General features: G+C 43.5%; 3 protein-coding genes and 1 non-coding gene across 4 annotated transcripts; 1 reads left to right on the top strand and 3 right to left on the bottom strand.

The window, feature by feature from the left end:
* Nucleotides 1-696: 696 nt before the first annotated feature.
* rpl13 (ribosomal protein L13) lies at nt 697-5481 on the bottom strand. Its single transcript, XM_088614351.1, has 6 exons — nt 5382-5481; nt 4479-4595; nt 3752-3893; nt 3013-3186; nt 1288-1344; nt 697-904 (listed from the first exon to the last, which is right to left on the bottom strand). Exons 2-6 carry the CDS (start codon nt 4580-4582, stop codon nt 746-748), a joined length of 636 nt encoding a protein of 211 aa, XP_088470477.1. The 5' UTR covers nt 4583-4595; nt 5382-5481; the 3' UTR covers nt 697-745.
* On the bottom strand, nt 4048-4130 carry LOC148644415 (small nucleolar RNA MBII-202). The gene has a single exon (XR_015928782.1). It is a non-coding gene; the product is annotated as a small nucleolar RNA MBII-202 (small nucleolar RNA).
* A 141-nt stretch (nt 5482-5622) lies between the features above and the next one.
* Nucleotides 5623-15939, top strand: LOC148644413 (uncharacterized). The gene is made up of 8 exons (XM_088614353.1): nt 5623-6927; nt 7505-8372; nt 8737-8909; nt 9152-9236; nt 10205-10437; nt 12479-12673; nt 13380-13605; nt 14099-15939. The coding sequence occupies exons 1-8, from the start codon at nt 6700-6702 to the stop codon at nt 14632-14634; spliced, it is 2544 nt and encodes an 847-aa protein (XP_088470479.1). The 5' UTR covers nt 5623-6699; the 3' UTR covers nt 14635-15939.
* gcshb (glycine cleavage system protein H (aminomethyl carrier), b) lies at nt 15932-21252 on the bottom strand. Its single transcript, XM_088614352.1, has 5 exons — nt 21045-21252; nt 17959-18038; nt 16900-16963; nt 16654-16785; nt 15932-16187 (listed from the first exon to the last, which is right to left on the bottom strand). Exons 1-5 carry the CDS (start codon nt 21193-21195, stop codon nt 16090-16092), a joined length of 525 nt encoding a protein of 174 aa, XP_088470478.1. The 5' UTR covers nt 21196-21252; the 3' UTR covers nt 15932-16089.
* Between the last annotated feature and the right edge of the window lie 1784 nt (nt 21253-23036).

The raw sequence follows: 23036 nt of genomic DNA, 5'->3' as shown, positions 1-23036 counted from the left end.
ACCCCTCCATATCTCCCAGACTAATCCTAAAATACAACTCAAGAGATGCTCATTATTTTTCTCCATGCAAGGGAACAATCAAACGGCTGCACTTTTCTGCCATACTAACAACGCTCAGTGAAACATTAGGAGCTTCACAGAGCATTACCTGCCGACACATCAAATGCTCCTATAGAATACCCTGCTATAATACATTGAACATGCTGCCGCTGCCACCTACTGTTGAAAGACAGCACTCCAAATCAGTGTAAAACTGAAGGAGTGTATTGAAGTATTGTAAATTACTAAAAGATCAAAATAAAACTCTGAGCCTTAAAAGCTTTAAGATCAAAAATTGGACTGCCTCAAAACAGATAAAATGTATCCTGTTAGCCATACATACAACTCCTTCATAGATATAATTCAGCGCCAACAGCCTTCCTGCCAAAAAATCAGCACCATGAACAAGGATACAACTCAATTTGTTTTAAAAAATGTGAAGATATCACAGATGTCTGAGTGATATGCATCAAATAACTCCACAAAGTTAAATTTTGACTTCAGGGCTATTCAGAAATGTTGCCTTAAGTACAATTTTGCAAGAAAATTTGCAAAAGGGGCAATTATGTGAAACATTTGAGCTACAGAACCACAATCCCTCCGAAACCACCAAAAGACGCTGATCCTCAAGAGAAATGAACGCTCGCACACAAGGCATTATTTAACTGTTGGTGCTTTTTATTGAAAGTTCCATAGAAACTACTGCTCATTTCTTCTTATCCACATCCTGCTCTGCAGCTTCCTTTGCTCTCTTGGCACGGATGCCAAAGAGACGAGCATTGGCACGGGCCATGCGCAGACTGGCAAACGCCTTGAAGTTCTTCTCGTCCTCGGAGATCACCCGGGCCTTCTCTTTCTTATACACCTGTAACACAGAACAAAGTCAGGAGCTGCCAACTTCACAACCAGAACTCTCAGGTCTAATGCCAGGAAAACTATTTTGAGGGTCATCTGCTTATAATTTTCAACAGTCTACAACCTGTACAATCAAGGTCTGGTTCGCTGCAATAAAAACTGTACCCTAGCATTATAAGATACCTGGAATTACAAAACTGATAGCAAGCACTCCAACATGGAAAAGCATTCCAAAAGATGTCACATTTAATTCACTCATGACATTAAACGACCACAGGGAAACATGCTACCTCTTGACCCAAGAAGCACACACGTACACTTGCTTTCTTAAGCAGGTTTGTTTATCCTAAACCTAAAAATGTAAATCTTACAGAGGAAGTCTCTTTAACTTACACTTCTGATTGGCATAACAGGCCCAGTGAGCTGTGTGGCCATCTTGACCTCTTCAGCCTGGAGGGAAAAAAAAACGAGTGTTCCAAATATGAGTTTGCATTGTTGCCAGCATTCGGAAACGCATCTCAAAAGCAGTACCTTTTAATTAAAACAAATACACTGCCTGACAAACATCTGAAAAAAACCCAACCCCACTCAATCCTGACCAATTCAAAAATGTACTTGACTTTGTGGTTGGATCTTGTTTCCACTAAGGAGCAAATTCATACTGAACAAGCAGGAACAATGTGGAGAACGAGACGAGAACCTTGTTTTCATGTTTACCGATTACTGTCCAAACCTACTTAATCCTGAATCTGTCTCTGCAAAAGTTTTTTTTCCACCAAAAAAGGGGTCACCTGGAGGAGCAGAGAAGAAATGCCCTCCCCAGATCATTTATTTTATCTCTTGATTCGTAAACTTGTCCAAACCTGTAGCGGTTTCACTTTAAGGAAGGCAGACATAAGGGCATTTATAACCACATATAAGCAGTCAAGTTTACAAGGTTTTTATGCTTTGTTTTCTCAAATAAATGTTTAGAACAACAATGTAACAAGTCCCTTTTATAATCCTTCAGTCTTTAAAGAACTTCACTCTCTCAAGGAGAGCCACAAGGACCCAGAGTGCAGTTAAGGGTGCACCTTGCCTGATGATCAACTGACTGCGAAATTAGAAGTTCCTATTATACCAGTTCATAATGGGGGTATGAAACAGACCAGTCTTAACTGTTACTGGTAAAGTTCTCATCAAGAAATAATGACCGTCACACCATAACAGATGCATGCCAGTAGCTCACCCTTATCTATAGAAACCATTTAGGTTATGGTAGCAAGCAACCTGCAAAAATCTGTAGACAACATAGGGGGAGTTGGAAATAGGAAGCTCCAGCCAGGAAATGCAATATTCAACAGGAGACCTAATTTAACTTTGAAAAGAGTAAGGTAATCCACAGTACACACACTTAAAGAGCATTGCATGGTTGATTCAATGCTGTAGGAAAACTGCAGTGAAGGGATCAGGGTGATCCGATAGATTGTCCTCATCAGGACATGAGGAAACAAAACATACAATACTTTGCTACAGAACACAAAGCGTGGAATTGAAATACATGGATGACCAGCTTTAAGAACAGTAAGATTGAGAATTCAGTGAAGGATGACTCCTGGTTTCAGGACCGTCAGGTAGAAAGGCTACAGAAAGGCTCCTTAAAGAGGATGATAATTGAGTTGTTTAGCTTCATTTTACGGGCTATTCCTCATGATCAAGAATGGTGGTGTTATTAACTGAATTTGGGTTTGTCAAAGACCAATGCAGGATCCACAGACCCTGGCAGGAAGAGCAGGATGTTGCCGCCGGGAATATCCGATTGTGTACTGTGCAATCCAGCTCGTTGATGCTCTCACCTTGCCTCTTGAATCTGACACCTGCGAGTGTCAAAAGTGCTGGGCCCATTCTCTGTTAAACTAACAAATGTGATTTCCATTTAAACACCCAAATCAAGTTCACTTCAAAACCAACTAGTGGGGATGGATCATGACATGATATGCAATCAGGTGGGGCCGATTCAAGAAGCTTCTCTGTCCTACTGGTCAACGTCCCAAGTGCAGTCTACTGCCACCTCACCCCCAGCTCTACACAAGTTCTTCCAGCGCTCTAGTCTGCTCTGAGATGACGCAGGTAACTTACAGTGCTGTCTCCTTTCCTGGGGGCAGAGGCCTTCCTGGGGAACAGGATGAGTTTGGAGCGGTACTCCTTCAGCCGCTGCACATTGGCCTGCAGAGACTCTGTTGATCTATTGCGACGGCGGGGGTCAACAGAGATGCCAATAGTGCGGGCCGTCTTCTTGTGGATACCAGCTGCCTGAAAGACATTGCAGAGTGGCATGACGTTAGTCTTTAGAAGGACAGAGAAGAACAGCACGGGGTTGGCTTTTTTTTTTGATGCGATAACACGTTTTCAGGACAACGTTTGGGTTCAGCCAGGTGGTGACAGCAAGAAAAAAAGGCCTCTCTTCAACATGTGCAGATTAAGTGTAAAGGATCCCTCCCTGCATCTGCCAGGAGTCAGACATGCATTGAATCTGCTGAACCATTACATGCTCCCCCTGGCTGCTCAAGGTGCTAGCGTAATCATTAAGAGGAAAGCAAAAACTTATTAAACTTCTGTCTCAAATTACCTACTCAAAAGATAATTAAAGCAACAACCAAAGAAAACTCCCTCTTCGCAGTGTCGCCATGAAAAACGACGTAATTAAAAAATGGCACATTGGCTCTTGCAGAGGATTTAAGTATTTACAAAAATCTCCCTTTAAGAGTTGTGAACCACTGCAAAACAAAACATAAGCTCTGACAGCATCTTTTCCACCCTCACACCGAGCACAGGGAACAGACAGCCGGAGCAGGACAACACGGGGGAAAGGGCATACCTTCAGCTCCTCCAGGGTGAACCCCCGGCCAGCACGCACTTTGGTGTGGTACCGTATCGTGGGACACCTCACCGCGGGTCGCAGGGGTCCAGCCACGGGGCGAGGAGCAATCCGCCGAGCCTTAGCCTGACGGGCCCTTCGTCTGGAAAGGGGAAGGAGCTGGATGGTTAGACTGTGCTTACTAAATGCACCTCGTCGCTGTGCATCCCTGGGACCCATGAACGCAGCAAGCTTTACATGTGAGGGCATTAATGTGAGTTATTAATGCGCACTTCATGCTACATTCTTTCAGGTTTGTTTCAGGCCCGGAGTCATCAGACCAAAAGGGTTCAAGAGGAATCATCAATGCAATTACAGAGATTCCGGAGATTTATCATCACGTGACTGGGGCTCACAAACCTGAGGGGCAACGTAATTAGTCTACAACCACCTTCCATAATACTATGCTCAACTGAGGCATCTCTAGTCCTTATGGAGTGAATTTCCCAAATGATTTTAAGTTACTTTCACAAATCACCAGCAACTGAAAACAATTTAGTTATTTAAAAACAGATGACTAACGAGATGCACATTAACCAGCCAGACTAGGGCTCTCTAGGACCAAGGATGGACCTGGGTTTACATTTACATTGTATTCTTTGAGAGCCATAACGCAAAAAAACATTTGAATACCATGCAGTTCTTATTCCCTGTAAGAGAGGACTTCATTAAGCGAAGGGATGCATACCTGCGGGACTTCCTGGCAGGCTGGTTGAACCAGGTGCGGACTCTCTTCTGCCAGTCTTTGTGGAAGTGAGGGTTCAGAATCATGCCATTCCGACTGGGGGCCATGGTTACTTATTTCCTTTATTTCACAGAAGGGGAAAAAAGGTCAATCCCACTTATCCTTGTAGCACTCTCACCGTAGGTAGAGTATCACACCGACATAGAGCATTTCCTTTTTCACTGGACTACATGTCAAAACAGAATTCATTCGCTTTGCAAAGTCTGCATTACATGTAAACGAACATAACTCCTACCAATCCTAACAGTCTAATTTAACTTCAATGATTCTATCGCCTCTTCTAATCAAATCGAAGAGGGACCAGAAATTCACCACAACCTGCATATCAAGGATTCATTTTAGACCTTTTATGAACTCGTCAGCTCTAGACTACAGTGTACAAGAAGTACAGCATAGCAGAACAGAAACTCCCCCCCATGGTGAACAAGATGTTTTCTTACTATATCTAACGGTAAAAGGACACAAACAGGCACCATCGTTGCAGTTTATCACATAACGAATAAAGCACCAGAATCTCCTACTTGTAACGACTTTCTCTTAAACAAGTTAGCTTACGACTCAAAAGCTAAAAAAAAATCTTAAATCGTTGCGGCGCGAGTACAAAAAACGTTTAAATAAAACAGACAAGCATGGTTGTCTCGGAGAAAGCTCAGAAAGGAGATGGGATCCGCACCAAAGGTTTTAGCCACACGGATTGCTATCCACGCGCCGACAAACAATATTCACATATTTACAACCATCAGATAACCGCCTATCTATTCTAGCCTTCTGGGGCGAAAGGTTTATTACAAAACTAAGGATTGATTTAGATTTTTCAAACAAACTCTGAACCCCATTTACACGTACCGTCCAAGACGAAAATGGCCGAAAGGAAAAAGGAAGCAGAGGAGCTGAGAATTTTGGGATATTTTCAAGGCCAGCCAATAAGGTGCAGACATTACGACAGTGAACCGGAAGTATTCGAAAAAGTGCAAGTGTGGCTTCATTTTTCCTACAAATATGTCTGCTTTCAATGGTATTGGTGCCTTCATCTGTTTTGCTCTGATCATTCGGATTCCCGACTTTTTAAGTTAAGTGGTTGTGATTCAGAACACCGTACAGAGTGTAAACCTTTCCCCAACTTTTACTTCCCAATAAAATACAATAATTCTGAAATTTAATAAATTTAATAAAAATATTTAACGATTGAGGTACAGATTATATCCTCCACACGAATCGTAGATTTTTCATTCTAATCACGTTTTAGGCAGTTCCATTTCAAACCAATACGGTTAATACTTTAACTAGTGTATTCACGGTATAAAGTGAATTTGGATTAAATTGCCAGGGTTTCCTTACAGTATTCAATTAGTTGAATTTAATTAAAAAATCACACGATCTGCAAATATAACTGTTTGGGATGCACTGATCTAAAACATAGTCACAAAATCAATAATGATATCTATATGGGTGAGGTACATAAACAGTTAATCCGTCATGTTCTGCAATTGAAAGGAAACTCAGAAGCTAATTTGAGCACGTGCAGGACTCTAGGGGTGTCAGATGTCAGCACTGCGCTTATAAAACAGTTTGAGGGAGGACTTGTGTAACAATCACCCAGTTGGTTTGGTAACATTGCCGTGTAAGTTAGAGAAACACACAGACACACATCAGTCACTTAGGTATACTTGAAACGGCAGCTTCACTGAAGTAAATATATTAATATATGGAAAAGGCAGAGACTAGTTTCATACTGTTTAGCTCTGTAATGAAAATATGAACATATTTAATTGGAATCCACACTTAGAACAAATCTAAAAACAGGCATAGCTTTATTTTGAATGCACAACATAGGGGACACAAAAGAGATAGCTCCCAGAGAATCCTGCGAAAAACTATCATCCCTGGGATCACTACAATTCCTGACCCATTGGATTGCAGAGCTAGTAAGAAATCTTTTTAAAGAAGTGTACCAGGATGGGGAATTTGATTGCTCTTTGTCAAGGGGATACAGAGTGATGCAAAAAAAAAAAAGAAGAAGGAGGAAGATCAAGATCAATCAGAAGCAGCATCGTGCGGCAAAGAGCGGAAAACAAGATATTGACCGAAAAAGAAAATCAATAAACAGAGACCAAGGGAGTGTATGCTCAGCACGCGCTCAACAGAAGCCCTAGCTCCCTGAAGGATGTGTGACACAGGGGGAACAGTGACGCTCCTGACCCAGGTCCAGCAGATGATGGCTGAACTGCAGCTGGGCGAGCTGGACGCAGAGGAGTTCTTCTGTCTCACTTTGTCCTTGCTGGGCCATCAGAACACACAGGAGCAGTTCCTGGAGCTGATAGAGCCCCTGGCACTAAGACATGAGAAAGAGCACATGTGTCTCACTACCATCTTCCTGGAGTACTTCACACAGGTATGGCTTAACTCTTCCTCTGCTAGGTACAGTTACCACTAATTCATAAATATCCTCTAGTAATCAAGACCCTCCTGTTCAGACTGGATCTATAGATCCTGCATCTGCATAATTTATGGGATATTGATCAATTGTGAACTGCTTTGATAACTCTGAATTAAGTCAGTTTGGGATTGTGCAGGTTTTTAAATGTCAGCAAGTGTTTTCAAGTCATTTTGGACTGACATAAGGTAAATAAACTTGAATAAAGTAAAATAAATGAATGTAATGATTGTGTTATGACTTTAAACCTAATTATATTGTTTTTATTTATCTGATTACATTAGGTACATTCTGTAAATATGAATGTATTTCCTGGTGTGACAACTATCCAGCTTTTAACAGTTTTATCAGTCTTCTGTGAATACACAAATGACCTAACACCTGCCAGTGCATGAAAAAGAAAAGTAAAGGGGGAAATGAAATACTTAAATACTGAGGTTGTCTGATAACTATGCCTGGAATGAGAAATGTAGGTGTGAGGGGAAATCCCCCTGTGCTTCACTCTGACAATCTTCTGTGCCGCTGCGTGCTGCAGGCTCAGGCCCCAGGTGTGGAGGAGGAAGAGGTGGAAGTGGCTCTGGCTCTGTCCCTGCAGGAGCTGGGAGTGAGCAAACAGGAGAAACCCCAGCCTTCCTCACATCCCGGAGCAAGGGAATCACAGAGGGAGACTCCATTCCAATCAGGGAGTACGGACGTCTGCGTCAACGTTGCTGGTGAGGCGTCTCAGCCTGGGGCGGGCCAAGGTGTCCAGGCATTGAAGGCAACCAGTTCCAGTGGAGAATGCGATCCCAGGCTGGAGCAGCTCAGCAGCAAAGGCTGTCAGCCTCCCAGCAGGGAAAGGGCAGGTGGTACACCGCCGGGCAACACTAGCCAACCAGATGGGTCCCGGTCCTCCAGGAGGAGGAGAACCAGGAAAAAAGCTTCTTCAGTTCATCGATCCCTCTCCATGCCAAGACCCGTCCTAGTGTGGGTCAGACGGGACCTCCGCCTGTCTGATAACCCTGCTCTGGTTGGCTCCCTGGAATTAGGGGCCCCTGTTATACCAGTTTTTCTTTGGTGCCCCAGAGAGGAGGAGGGCCCCGGTGTTACTGTGGCAGTGGGCAGTGCCAGTAAGTACTGGCTACATCATGCCCTGCTGTGCTTTATCCAGTCCCTGCACAAGTTAGGCGGCCACCTGGTGACACGGCGAGTGGAGACAACAACCCAGCAGGCTTTGCAGAGCCTAGTCTCTGAGACCGGGGCTGACACACTCTTGGCCAATGCGTTGTATGAGCCCTGGCTAAAGGAACGCGATGAACTGGCATTTTCAGCACTAGAAAGCCAAGGGGTGAAGTGTCACCTGTACCATTCATACTGCTTGCGAGAGCCAGGGTCGGTCTGCACTGAGGGAGTTGGGCTCAGAGGTAGGTAATGTCCATAACATAACTTGACTGCAACATGTAAATTTCTTCATTAGAGCACAGGGAAGAGCATAGTTACTACATCGTTTGGTAGTTAGTAGCGATTGATCTGATCTCATCTAGCCTTTTCCTGAAGGGTTATTGGCTTTGACAACATGGCTGTGTAGCTTGTTCCATACTGCCATAAACCATCATGACTGATCACATTAAGCATTTATGGCATTTTTTACCTGTGATACAGAGAAGCTTTAGCCAAACTTATATAGATTCTAGTCTAGAAGTAAAAGTGGGATCTAGAGGCAAATGAGGCCCCTGACACGCTAAAGATAAGCTTCATTTTGTCCTCACACCTCTGTGCTTTCTGTAGGAATTGGCTCCGTCTCCCATTTCATGAGCTGCTGTCAGCATAACGCTGCTCCAGGCCTGGGATCAGTCCTCCAGGCCCCTGCCACCCTCCCGGTGCCCTCTCAGTGGCCCCAGTCCGGTCCACTGGATCAGCTGGATCTGGCCAAGATGCCACGCAGAAAGGATGGCACAACAGTGAGTAAAGACATTTACATCAGTAGACTGTCCTTAGCCTACTTTTATTTTTAAAAAATTGTGTGCGAGATAAAAAAGCTGAATCCATGATCGCATCAGTGTGTTCTCTGTTTAATCCACCTGCCAGCACTTGTATTTTGCTTACTATACTGCTGTTTGTTTATGAGGATAGGCTGGAACCCAAAGCATTTAGAACAATGCATTGACTTACAATTCCCTGTGTGTTCTGTGATGTGACTCAGGTTGACTGGGCTGCTACGATCCGCAGCTCCTGGGACTTCAGTGAGGAGGGAGCTCATGCCCGTCTGCAGGATTTCCTCTGTGATGGTAAAACGTCAGGCACTAACTGTTCAGCAGAACCACACAAACCAGAACAATATGGTTGCTGAACCCATTTTCCCCCAGGCCCCCACAAGCCATGTCTGCCTGGAACAGAAGTTTCCTTAAACATTTGGCATTATCCTGGAAAGTAGAGGCAACACAGACCTTGAATTCAAGATCAATTCCCCCCGTGCTTTTCCAGTTTGTCTAGTACTAAGGGAAATGTCTGAAACCAATGGAAGAAACACATCGAATACCACATGAGGTTTTATCAGTCCAGGTGACATCTTAGAAGTGCTGTTTGCAGTGAGAGCTTCGACCACAAGATGGCAGTGTAACATGACAAGTGGCAACTTCGTGACATTTCAGTTTTTGTGAGAAAACTAGATAGTTCCAATCCAGAAATATGCTCCTCGCTGAAGGTAGTAATCAATATCAAATAAAGCTGTACAGGACACCGGTCCATCACAGGGCACACACAGACACGAACACACTCACACCAGGGTAGGTTTTCCAAGAAGCTCATGAAACTACCAGTATATCTCTGCACTTTGAGAGGAACTCAGAGCACCCAGCGAAATCCCATGTGAACACAGGGAGAAAATACAAACTCTACAGCACCCCATGTCCTGAATTGAATGTGGAGCCCCAGCACTGCGAGGCAACAATGCTAAATACTGAGCCACCGTGCTGACCTTGGGTCAAAATGAATATGAAACGTCCAGTAAAAAGTATTATCTTTATTTCCGTTACTGTCATTAACAGCATAATGTTTTATTCTGTACCATGCTAATAGTAATTATTTCCTTCCAGGGAACCGACCACTGTGTAAGTGACATTTTAATAATTTTATAGCTGCCAAATATATAGCTTGTCCCTTTGTTCATGACAGACGCTTTGTGCTGTGTGTTAAATGGGAAATAATGGGAAATCTGCTAACAGAGCTCGTCAATCAGATCCTTCCTCCCCCTCAGGTTTGAGCCGCTACGAGAAAGAGTCTTGTCGCGCAGACGTCCCCAACACCAGCAGCCTGTCTCCCTATCTTCACTTCGGACAGCTCAGCCCCCGCTTTCTCCTGAGGGCGCTCCGTGCGGCCCACCGCAAATCGCCCAAATTCCAGCGCAAGCTGGCCTGGCGAGACCTGGCTTACTGGCAGCTGAGCCTGTTCCCCCACCTGCCCTGGGAGTCCCTGCGCCCGCCTTATACCGTAAGGACACGTCCGCCGCCGGGGGAAAGCACAAACCACTCGCGGAAGAAGTTCAAATAGGAACCGCACTGCGATGTCGAAGTAATCACCTCAGATTTGAATCCGCATGTTTATTTTTAACAGTGTAGTTGACATGTGCCTCTTCTACACCCGTACAATCATTTCATAAATGTACTCCATTTACACGCTCTGCCATAACGCGTCTGTACGGACGGCAAGTATGCATTTTCATTGCATGTGTCTCGTTAATGATAATTGATATTTCCTTACACTCATGTAGCACTTTTCTGAACCCCCCACCAGGGACGTAGCCAGGAATTGATTTTTGGGTGGGCCTGTGCAAGATTGGGTGGCCTGGGCTCTAATTGACATTCCTGCCAGCATAGGGGCACCCCTCCAATTTACAATGCAATCGTCGAGCGATATAATCTAACAGCGGAATTAGCGGAACCATATATACTGGTGGGATCTAGCCTCAGCGGACCCACGCTAAAAGACCTTTAGTCTTTTACCCACCATGAGACCTTTGTTGCGACAGCGGTGCCGGGGTGGCATAGAAGCAAGGCGCCAGTCGTGATATACACTGCGCGATATACATGTGATATACACGGGGTCCCTATCATGACATGCTGCGGAGGTCTTGTCGCGATGGTATCTCACAGTTACGCGTTTGGCGACTGCGTGTCACGGTAGGGAAAGAAAAGGAAAACGTGCCTTGGGAAATAAAAACCATAGACCTTACAACCACAGGTTTATGTCATAGATGGTTAACTTGTTGAGCATGTGTCATGTCTTAGTATTATTCACATCTAAGGAGGCTCATATGTTTATGAATATTGACTGTCTTTAAAATGTTAAGGATACGAGCTAAACTGTAACAGATCTTGTTTGATCCTTCATGATGCTTTTACACTTGTATGAAACCCACGAAATTAGTATTTATTTTTTTCAATGCGAAAAGACACCTAATTTGGAAATTCGTGACTTCCCACAAGACTTAACACTGAATTGCTATAGTCGCATTACAGTGCTAACCAATTCATCGTACCTTTAATTGCAAGAATGGTCTGCTAATAAAAGCGTCAAGTACATACTTTGGATGTATTTTAGCTCTGTAAACGTCGTTCACTTAAACTGTAGGGCATTTAGAGGCGATCTGAATAGTTATCGGTAAAATGCACACTCGCATCTATCCGTCAATATTATCTTAATGTTATTCATGCATTCCAAAACTTGTAATTTGTTTACAGGAGAAAATCTAGAACCTCTTCGTACTTAACTCCTACAGGTATCGAGCTGCTACAAGCAAACGCGTGCACTGCCGCTTGCGGTCCAGAAACACTTGTATTCGGGAAGCCAGGCTGTTCTCCTTAAAACCCAAGATGCCTGTAGCATCTCGTGTGTCGTATTTGTTTCGGGACCGATCTGGGCATCTACAGGCGGCTTTTTGAAAAACGTAGATATATGCATTTGTTTTGCCATGTTGGCTAATAAACCAAAACCCTAGCGCTAGACAGCTCTAAGAGTGTCTGAGGACAACGACAGGCAATTAGGCTACAGCTACGCATGCACCGCCCCACGACATTTACAATAATTTTCTTATTGGTCACAAAAGATACAGCGAGACAGTAGCAAATCACATACAAAGATAAAAAAAAATCAAACACGTAACATTAAAAAGCAAAACATGTAACGCAAACAAGGGAAAAAATATTAAATTACTTTGGACTGATTCTGTCAATCACCCAGGCCCACCTGTTGCTACGCACCTGCCCTCCACTCAGAGTGCTTTACGGGTAATGGGGTCTCCCCTCCACCACCACCACCACGAAGATGGCAGCCAGAGAGCGCCGGGACGCTTCCCCGCACACCAGGGGTCAGCAGGGTGCAGAACTAGAGTAATGAAGCCAAATCACAGATTCTATTTCTATGAAACCCCTGTGATCCACAACACAGTCAAATATAACCAAATACGATTTTTTTTCTGTCCAATCAAATGCAAGGTGGTCATTTTGCTCTTGTCTACCCTTTCGCCCCTCAGGCCATTCGATGGAGCGCAGACCGTGCCCACCTGAAGGCCTGGCAGCGGGGCAGGACTGGGTACCCCCTGGTGGATGCGGCCATGAGGCAGCTGTGGCTGACTGGCTGGATGAATAACTACATGCGGCATGTAGTGGCTTCCTTCCTCATCGCCTACCTGCACCTGCCTTGGCAGGAGGGCTACTGCTGGTTCCAGGCAAGGGTCAAGCCATCCCAACATTGATCCAAGGATCAGCCCAACTCCAGTCCACTGCTGCAGCCTACTGCGTATTGCCCTTTCTGAGATAACACCCTGAGAACACCGCTCGAAACCCAGTTTTAATACAGGCATCACAACATTTTTCAAACTATGAAAGCACCATCACTGGCACAGAGAAAGGCCGATGGCAGGCACATCTCCTTCGAGTAGTTCAATGCGCCAGCATCTGTTGGCTGCAAAGGAACAAGTCAAGGTTTATTCCATGCTGAAAAGAGTAGAAAAGAAACAACATTTAGGCTGTGGAGCCTTCTTTAGGGGTGTCACACTCCTTCAAGATGTGCATAGTAACAGATAGCTGTGCAATTATAAGATCACTATTAGCCATATACAATTTCTTGAATTTGTCTTTTCGCATACCCCAGCCTGCTCTCCATGAGACACACAGACAGGGAGAGAAGCTTGGGTCAGAGCGCAGTTTCAGCCACTTATACGGCGCCCCTGGAGCAGTTGGGGTTAAGGGCTTTGCTCAGGGACCCAATGGAGTAGGATTCCTCTGCCAGCTGCAGGATTTGAACCTGCAACCTTCCAGTCACAGGCGCAGATCCTTAGCCACAGAGCCACTGCTCCGCCCAGTCTTGCCTACTACTACATCACTGGCGCGGCTATTCTCAACCTCTCTCTTTATCCTTATTGTCTTGCCCAGGACACCCTGGTGGATGCAGATGTTGCTATCGATGCCGTGATGTGGCAGAATGGAGGGATGTGCGGCCTGGACCACTGGAACTTCGTCATGCACCCCGTCTCCGCGGCGCTGACCTGTGACCCCTACGGGTCCTTCGTGAGGAAGTGGTGTCCAGAGCTGGCCGCCCTACCCGACGAGCTCATCCACAAACCCTGGCAGTGCCCAGCATCAGTGCTCCGCAGAGCTGGTGAGACGTTGATTTTCCCTCAGGAAAATAAGAATCCTCCGACACAACTTGCCCGAGTCACAAGTAAAGAGAGCACTGTGGCTGATGAAAAGTATTTAATCGTTTTACACAGATTACTTGTTTCTTGGATATAGAATTGCAGAAGTGAATAAACATTTGCAACAGAAATCACTTTTAGTGTGCAACAAGCACAGTCATATTACTAAAATATGCCAGACAATTCTGACGTGCATTTGGGGGCAGGGCAGCATCATATACACTAAAAACAATCTCTAAAGGAAGTCATGACCACAAAAAATGTGTGTTTCCTGTTCTTTGCTGAGATACCTGTACATCTTGGTTAGTTAAGGCAGAGAAATATCAATATTATCTTTAGGACCTCTTTATACTCTATATTCACAGGTTTAACTTTCCTGAAAAACGTTGGGGCCTAGATGAAGTAATAAATTGAAAGCAGCGGTCCACCCAGTCCTTACTTTCCCTCCCTCTGCAGGAGTGACTCTCGGGGGGGACTATCCGGAGAGGATCGTTGCGGACCTCGAGGAGCGGCGCGCCCGGTCTCTGCGGGATGTGGCCACAGCGCGCCAGCAGTTCGCCGGCGAGTACGTGGACAGGCGCTCGGGCTGCGACCTGCTGCCCCTGCCGGAGAAGCTCGTGAAGGAAGCCCTGGGCGGCGGCGGCGGCGGCGAGGTCGTTCAGCGCGGCGGCCGCTTCCTCCTGCCGGTCATCACCCGCAAGGAGTTCCAGCACCAGACGCTGGAACCCGGAGCGCAGACCAACCCCTTCGATGCCGTCCTGCGGGGCTACGTCAGCCGCCAGCGGGACGAGGCCGCGGCGTTCCTCCGCGAGCGGGACTTCACGGCCAGCGTGATGAGCGAGGGCGGCCGCCGGCTGGAGCGGCAGGAGAGGGACCGGCGCGTGCTGGAGGGGCTCCCCCCACCTCCTGCACAGAAGAGCAGGGCCAGGAGAACCCCCAGAACCGACCCCTTCAGTGTGGTGCCTGGGGGAGCCCCCATCACGCCCAGTTAAGCCCAACGGGCAGTGTTTGTTATAAAACTTTTAAATGAAGCTACTCCTTTGAGAAATATTTTATTAGAAGACGCCTAACAAATTATTATTTTTTTTATTTCAAACTACCTACCTCTGCAGTTACAGAGTTACCGCCAGATCCCGATTTATGAAAAACATGTTCATTAACCTCTCAATTTAGAATAACAAAGTATTATTAGAATTGTTGTATTACAGAACTGTAACGTCTGCATGCATAGTACTTTTGATTTTGCACTATACATCTGAATTCTGATGGGGAGAAAAAAAAACTTTTTACGGCGCGTCTTGCTGGAACGTGCAGTGGAAAACTCCACTGCAATCAAATTCTAAAACTGCAGGAATGAAGTACAAGTTAAACTGGCTTTAGGAACAGCGACAGCATCACCGATAAGTTCTGCTTAAGGGACTGATCAGGCTCTGTGAAAAAGCTCTGTGAAGCAAAAAATTAGCTGAAGTGTTTTTAACCAAGAAACTGAGCAAACCTTCTACAGTCAAAAATAAACACTAAAAATGAGCCTCAAACATGCTATAATACTTGTGCATAGGGCAAGTAGAATTACTCTGATTACTCTGCATGATCTCCTTCCATACCCAGGGGACTCAGATACAGTTGTAAAAAACCAATGAGCAGATTGTTAAAGAAACTAGGAATCTAGGGATGACCATTAGTGATGACCTTAGGTATGCCACTTTTGTCAGGGAGGGGAAAAAAAAGTCAACACTCTAAAATGTTTGAGGCTTAAACTTTTATGGCAAATTACAAATGACAATTTAAGTATTTAGGACCTCTCAATCGAAAAAAAACAACCCTAGGAGCAGGAATCTTTAACCCATGTCCTACAAACAGCAATTTACTTAACTAAATCTTAAATGCTTTCAGATCATTATAATGATTAAAAGGGCCTTTCAAACAAATTTTACCCGATTAGCAAGAAAACCAGAAGAGAGTTTTCTCAGGTGAGTTGAAAACCTGCTGCTTGCAAAAGTTTTTTTCACAGTTTTTAAACTTTTGCTTATATGCAACAAACTGAATTACGCAACATTTTCTTATAAAAAGAGCACTCTGTTGTCACGATCTGTGGTAAATACAATACGAAACAGGCCTGCAACTGTCTTCATTCAATAACCTCAAATGTGGAATGAAAACTAACTTTTGGGAACTTGCAAGTGTGCCCAACTTTGATGAAATTATTTCTACACATGCCAGTTGAATTTCTGTTCAAAGATCCCAAGGGTAAAATGGTTAAAAATAATAATAAAAACACTGAAAATCCAGTTAAAAAACTCATCTGTGTTTTATTTGTAGATTTCCATTGATTCTAGCTCACCCTCTGCTTGTGGGCCTGCAGTAGTTCAGGGGTAGCTGGGATTAGTAAATAAAATTCTAACCATTGTTTTCATGAGAAGGGGGAATGGAGACTTCCAGTGGGCCTCCTAGTCCTCGATTGATTTGATATATTTTTCATAAGCCTCTTCCTCCATGAGCTCCTCTAGCTCAGACGGGTTGTCGACGGTCATTCTGATCAGCCAGCCTAAGTCAGATAAAAAACAAAACACCTTTAACAAGTCTGTTGCAAGTCAATGTTTAAAATCCTACAACACCTGCCAAACTTGAAATGCAATACAGTACTTAAATGCGCTACGTGAGGACAGCATATAATTAAAAGCAAGAAAAGGTGCAATCATGAGATTTGGAAATGTCATACAAATGTAAATGTACACAGCTGGTAACTTCACAAAAAGAATAATTCAATCTTTACAGATACACAAATATCTCAGAATAATGCATATAAAAAAAAACTTTCATTGACTTGGCGCTAGTCTTGACTTGTACTTGTAAAAAATATAAAAGTGGATCTAAATCCTTGATAACTACTTCCTGAATTTGTTTTTTGCAAGGGCGGAGTTCTGGATATTAAACCTGGCACATTGCAAATGCACTGAATCAGCAGCAATACAGTCTTGCGAAAATTCCCTTCAAGGCAGGGCTGTGCTCACCCTCGCTGTAGCAGGATTTGTTCACTAGTCCAGGGTTGTCTGCCAGGGCTTTGTTGGTTTCTGTTACCTCCCCAGTCAGAGGAGAGTACAGCTCACTAGCAGCCTTCACACTTTCCACAGCACCAAACTCATCTGCAGCACAGGAGACACGGACAAGAAGTTGCATTTCACTAGTGAAACTGGTGACATGGTCGTGCAAGTCACAGCAGCAACAATGATGTGCATTACGAGAAAGGCAATGCTCACCCATTTTGTTGAGCTTTGTGCCGACGTCTGGAAGTCCACAATATACCACATCACCTAATGCTTCCTGTGGAGCAGTGACAAAATTGACTTTATTTGAACTTTGCCTAATAATTAGAAATAAAATTTAAAAATAGATTAATCAAGAACTAGTGTTTTTTTTTAAACTACATAGGACTATATATCTAAACTTAATTTAGAAAAGTGTTACTCATTCTCATCGATTACCAGAATAACCCTATTTGCAATATTGCGATACTGCAGTAACAATGCAAAATAGTACTGCAAAATATTAAAGCTGCAGGACAGGCCGGGTTCTGTCTACCTCCTCTGCTTAGTGTCTGTCTGCAAGGAGATGCGTTTTGTTGATTGACTGTCCTGTGAATTTGAGGAATATGGTTTCTGAAAGGACAGCCAGCAGGATGCATTAGACAGATACATAGCCTGGAAGCCAAATGACTTTTTTTTACCTCACAAATGGAAATGCTGCCTATTTTACATTAAAGATAAGCTAGGTACAACCTCTGTTTGCTCCAGTTAAATGCAAATCAAAGGACAAAGCTTGTAAAAAGTGACAGCTTATTCTGAGGATCTTTGGTGATCTTTGGCTGATCTACTGGTTGTCTCCACATTCCAACCACAGCACGTGCTCTAATCATCCATTTTTTCCACTAATTATCATTCAAGAATAAGCACGTTTTCTTTCAAACATTTGAGTCAAGTCTTTGTACTTGGGATGATTCCTTTGGGGACAAGCACAAAAACAAGCAGCTCTTTGCTTATGGTATCAGACTGAGTAACTGAGAAATGATAAGCATTTATCCTTAAAATAACAGTTCGGTAAACTGGATCAAGAAAGGCTAAGTCCAAACTCCGCACTGTGGGACAAAGGACTCAGTTGTGACAGGGGATTACACACACGGGGGCATAAAAGAACAAGGCAGGGCAATTACTATTTGTGATAAAGTTAACTGCTTTTCCTATGGCGCTAGATTTTCCACTGTGGGTAGTTCGCAATGACTGTGATCAAAGTAGAAGGTCCACAATGGGAGGTCTACTCACCTGGGCAAAACTGCTGATGCCTACTGTGCCAATGCCATTTTCCACACGCACCCACTCATGTTTGTCTGTGAATTTAAGTGCTGGAGAAATAAAAAGATTTCAGTACTGTCAGACCAGAGTATAACCAAACAGTATTACATCATCTTGTATGGCTTTCTCCATCATTCGCTGATCGGTACTTAATCTCCCATTGCAAGCCTTGGGTGACCTACAGCAAATGTACACAACAAGAGGTTCAAAGTTTAACTAGAGTGGCTTGTAAGGAAGCTATAGGTTATTAAACAATACGGCAATAAAGGAACGCTAGAATAATTAAGAAAGAGAATTAAGTGAGATTGTAAAAACACAACAAATGAATAAAAGGGACGTTTAGTGCTGCTATTTTTCTAGGTCATCTTGACAAAACCGCACTGGCTTATTAATGCAAGCAACATCTTTAGTTGATGAATCACTGTTGGCTTAATCAAAACCCAATGGTAAAGAGACTTAAAGGACTTCCCCTTTTCCTGCAGTCACGCAGGATTGTTAAAGACAATTCACTCTTAATAACAGCATAAGGAAACTATTCATTTGACAAGGGCATGTGCCTGTTTTGTACTTTACAGTTTCAGCCTGGAGATACTGTAACTAGCAGCCCAGATTGGCACCAGACCCTAAAGAAAATGAGGAAATCGGAGAGCCTCTGATTGAAAGGGGACGGTGCTACAGCTCTTCCTTTAGGGTGGGATACAACAGAGTGTCTGCCTGAATCTTAAAACACACACAGAACCAATGGCAGTACAAAGTACACACCGGTACAATCCGAACCAAGGCCAAAGGGCATTGCACAACATATTTCACCTCCTAATATGGCAAAACGGAGCAGGATTACAAACTAATATTGGCTGCTCACACTTTTTTTTTTAAACCTAACACTCCTGAGCCAAAATCTTCTGGCCCTAAAATGTGCAAGAATCCCAAGGGATCCTTGCAATAAATGATAGAAAACATGTAAACTGTTTAGCGTGTCAGGGAGAGGAATGGGTGATTTGAAGATTCACATGAAACACCCAGCATCTCCAGCCCAATCTCTTCCACACTGGGAAGATTCATTCGTAATATGGAGTGCTGCATTACACAGTCTTAGCTGTGTAAAAGCCACTTAATGAAGGCGTATCTTTTACATTCCAGAAATCTCAAACAAATTCAGCATTTACAGCAATATATAAAAACGAGTAAATATCCCACCTCCGAATTCCAATGTAGTCTTGATTAGGCCATTTCCCTTGCATTCTGATACCCCTGGGGGCAATTAAAATGCTTCAACAATTTTCCGGGGCTGAGATCAGACCATGCAGAAATATACAGGTTTGAACCAGATCTTAAACTGTGCTGACTGATGGCTAGATACTGTGTGAGAGAGAGAGTCTCTCTCTCTCTGCATGGGTATGAGTGGGTCATTAAACTGGAGACTGTTACAGGTTTATGGATTTTTGTAAAAATTAAAACAACATTCACATTTTAGCAATTTGTTGTCAGGAACTTTTTGTCGTTTTCACTATAGCAACAGTTACATCTCAACACTTAAAAAGGAATCCTGAAAAGAAAATAATTTCGAAGAGCTTATAAATTGTGAAATAGTAGATATTATTAATGATCAACCTCAATAATATTTCACCACACTGAGTCAATATTTTTTAAATTACAGTCTTAGGAAAGTGTCAATGCTCATGATCATTTTAAACCTCTTCATATAGGCACATGCGAAAGCAACATAATCAGGTATAAGCAGCACTATTTCAAGCCCACTGGCATTTAAATGGACAGATTCAATGGATGACGTGCTCTAGACCTGATAATATACCCAGTGAGGGTTTTGTATTAGCAGAATTAAAGGACAAATCCTTTTCCTTTTTTAAATGCTTGTTCCACGTTATTAGGTTTTATAAACAAAGCCTGCTCACAGCAAGGAGCTCTTTTTCATATTTTGTTTGAACTGGCTTGGACTCATTTTTTTCCAAGTATTAGAAATGAAATGTTTTTCAGTTAAATATCTGAAATAGTGGATTCTTACGTTTACAACAACTGCATTTCTTGTTGAAAGCTTTCCATACAGTAAGAATCAAAGTGGATTACCATGGTTTTTTTTTACCTTCCAGTCCTTATCCTTACTTAGTAGACGGTTGTAGAGGCATTTTTATGCATTGTGTATAAAATTTTGTCAAGATCCACTTGCACAACACACAAACTGAATATGCAGTACTCACAGCAAAACAGATATGTTGTGTCGGGTCATTCTGGTGTTTAAAATGCAGAGGTCATGCAATACTCAGAGTACTGTATCTGCATGTGTACATTCATCTTTTCAATAAAGGCACAGAAAATAGTAACTATAGCGAGCTAGCAATTACAGAACTAATCCTTCCGCATTTTAGGAATGCTATTTTAATTTAAAACATATGATTACTTAACATTAATAGGCTCAAAACCTCTTTAAAATATAACTACTTATCAGCCATGAATCTGCTGCATACATGGTATTGTCTCGATACGAGGTTCTGACAATTTAATAGCGCATCTGTAATCTGCAATAAACAGCAGCCGAAGTTCAAAGACTTTTTATATGCAAAGTCAGCATTTTTTTATTGTTTGTTCAAATTCTCACATTAACCAATGGTTGCAGTCGCACGAAACGAATAATTACACGGTTTTCATCTGCTTCTGCTTAGCGCTGAAGGCCCAATTTGACGAATAAAAGATCATCTAGGCAGTACAAGAAAGTAGCGAAGCTTTTATCGTCTTGGTGCTGGACCGCGTGAGTTTAATAACAAGGTTTTACTTTGTGGCAAATCACTCTTTCGTGCCTGCTTGTATATCCTTGTATAAGTTTCGATTTGCTGCTTTTTAAAAACAACAGCAGCAACAACACTTCGTCACACTATATACTGTTGGAATTGGACAAACTGCAGTTCCCTAAAAGTAGTTAGTTGAAAAACAAAAGCTGTTTTCAATGCACTTACTGAGCTGTGGTTTTGTAACACCATGATGTACACGGGCACTCGCCCAGAGTACACACCTCAGCTCTGCAGCATGTTGAAAAGTCTTACCTGAGAGCAGACGGGAGGCAGTGGCTAGAGTCCGTGGGATGCAGGTCGTCCAAGGGAGCTGGGAAGGGGCTCTCTGTGTAGATCGGGACAGCAGGGACAACGCCAAAGGAAAGTTAACGGAGGCGCACCGGAGCCCCGCTCGCATCGCCATCTTCGCAGTGTCTCTGTCTGAGTGACGTCCTGCGGGCCGCGAGGAAGGCGCGCACCAGCCACTCAGGCGCGCTCAGCCAAGCAGCGGAGAATCGGGAACGCGCATCTCTCTGTCTGCCAGGAGGAAAGGTCCGACAAATTATAGACTGGGACTTTTAACCTGTGCACGGTAGAATAAATATTCCGCATGATAATCACACAATTGTCATAACAATTTAATAAACGTTTGTATAAAGTAGCCGTTTAAAGTCTGTAATATAAAAATTGGGGATAAAATTTGCAACAAAATGTTTCGCATAGGGTAAATGTTTTATTCCAACAACAGTGTGTCTACCGCTTAGTGATCTACTGCCACAAACAGTGCTCTGCAACCTGAATCGCAGTCACGAAACGCAGGTAGTTAAACGTGCTTTTAAGTCCCTAATATTGTTTAAATATGAGCACACCCTAAAGGAACTTTTTCAGAAGTATTGTGACCCATTACGATTTCAAATACAACGAATACGGTGAAGATACAAAGTCCTTTGGGCAGCAAGTTCTCCTTAGTTATCTTCTGCACTCTTAAAGAATGAACCTTCACTATAGTGGCTCAACTAAGGAAATCTGCAGTAATCGCAGGCAGAACTGACTGTCCAGTCACATACTGTACACTGATTCATATAGAGCACATACTGCATATGAGTCAGTCGTGTACGTCGTTTCCTACTGTATACAGCAGGACTAGGGCTTGCCGAGTCAGTGCTGCCAGACGAACAGTGGGTTAAACAGCAGCTTACAATGCTTTTTCTGGCTGTCCCGTGTGTGTGTCACACTACCCGACTTTGAAATCCTTATCCGGCCGGCGCTTGGCCACCTGGCACGCTCCGAAGGTCACGATGGTGTGGCCGCGCGCCCCCAGTCACACGACAGACCTTTAGCTGAGAGAGAGTATTACAGTGCCGCAAGAATAGCGGTAGATCGTGGTGACTGCATGTTTCATTTGTAAGAAAGAGAAACGTTTACAAGTGACAGGGACTCGCCTGGCCTATGTAGCCCTTTTGGCAGTAATTTATTTATCCAAGGATCAATTCTGGCCGTGTCTTGAAAGAAGTCGGGAAACCGGCTTTGCAACAAAGTTAGGTGGGTAGCTTGTTCCATACTCCCATAACCTGTAAAATAAAGAGCGGTGTCTTCTGCTCTGTTTTTTAAATGCACTCCCACAGCTTTCACTTGTGTTCCCTGCTTAATATTGTCAATGCCTTGGATGATTCTGAATACTTCCAATTCAATTCAATTCAATTTATGTGCCCTCCCACTGCCTGAGGCATGTTGTTTTCTTCATGCCACACACCTGTCACTTGGAAATACTCATTTAGTGCTGCCAATTCTCTTTCATGGTCCAGAATTTTCCTACTTCATCTTTTACTGTGATAATACTCAAAGAACCTTTTATTATGTGTGATAGCCCACATTGCGATATTCTTCCTTCGATCCATTGAATGCCATAACTGAACGTAACAATGTCAGAACCTTGTTCTCCATCTGTGTGAACCCCGATGGAGGTTAAGATATGCACAGCAGTCAGGCCATACTTCCCATGCTGGATACTAAGTCATAGGTAGTGCATCCAACACTCCTTTATCTGCAAAGGGATATGAGTAAATCATTTTCAGATGGGAGTTTCAGACAATTCTTGCATTTAAAGTGATCCGTTCTCTTCAGCCTCACCATTCTCTTCTTCAGTGGATGATGAGATGTCTTCAAGATTACCAAAGGTAGCAGAATGGCAGCAGTGTTACTTACATAAGCTCTAACCACAGTGATCTAGGTTGAAATCATGTGCTGGTCCAAGATTTTCTCATA

The sequence above is a fragment of the Lepisosteus platostomus genome, chromosome 20 (genome assembly GCF_059453375.1).
Source record: "Lepisosteus platostomus isolate fLepPlt1 chromosome 20, fLepPlt1.hap1, whole genome shotgun sequence".
NCBI classification, from domain to species: Eukaryota; Metazoa; Chordata; class Actinopteri; order Semionotiformes; family Lepisosteidae; genus Lepisosteus; species Lepisosteus platostomus.
This window is presented reverse-complemented; position numbering and strand designations above follow the sequence as displayed.

Coding starts and splice junctions, on each gene's coding strand:
- rpl13 (XM_088614351.1), bottom strand. CDS start 4,582: ATGGCCCCCAGTCGGAATGGCATGATTCTGAACCCTCACTTCCACAAA. Junction 3,187..3,751: donor TCACCCTGGAGGAGCTGAAG/GTATGCCCTTTC, acceptor AATGTCTTTCAG/GCAGCTGGTATCCACAAGAA. Junction 1,345..3,012: donor CCAGGAAAGGAGACAGCACT/GTAAGTTACCTG, acceptor TTTTCCCTCCAG/GCTGAAGAGGTCAAGATGGC.
- LOC148644413 (XM_088614353.1), top strand. CDS start 6,700: ATGTGTGACACAGGGGGAACAGTGACGCTCCTGACCCAGGTCCAGCAG. Junction 6,928..7,504: donor TCCTGGAGTACTTCACACAG/GTATGGCTTAAC, acceptor TGCGTGCTGCAG/GCTCAGGCCCCAGGTGTGGA. Junction 12,674..13,379: donor AGGGCTACTGCTGGTTCCAG/GCAAGGGTCAAG, acceptor TGTCTTGCCCAG/GACACCCTGGTGGATGCAGA.
- gcshb (XM_088614352.1), bottom strand. CDS start 21,195: ATGGCGATGCGAGCGGGGCTCCGGTGCGCCTCCGTTAACTTTCCTTTG. Junction 18,039..21,044: donor TGCCTCCCGTCTGCTCTCAG/GTAAGACTTTTC, acceptor TTATTTCTCCAG/CACTTAAATTCACAGACAAA. Junction 16,786..16,899: donor CACAAAGCTCAACAAAATGG/GTGAGCATTGCC, acceptor CCTGTGCTGCAG/ATGAGTTTGGTGCTGTGGAA.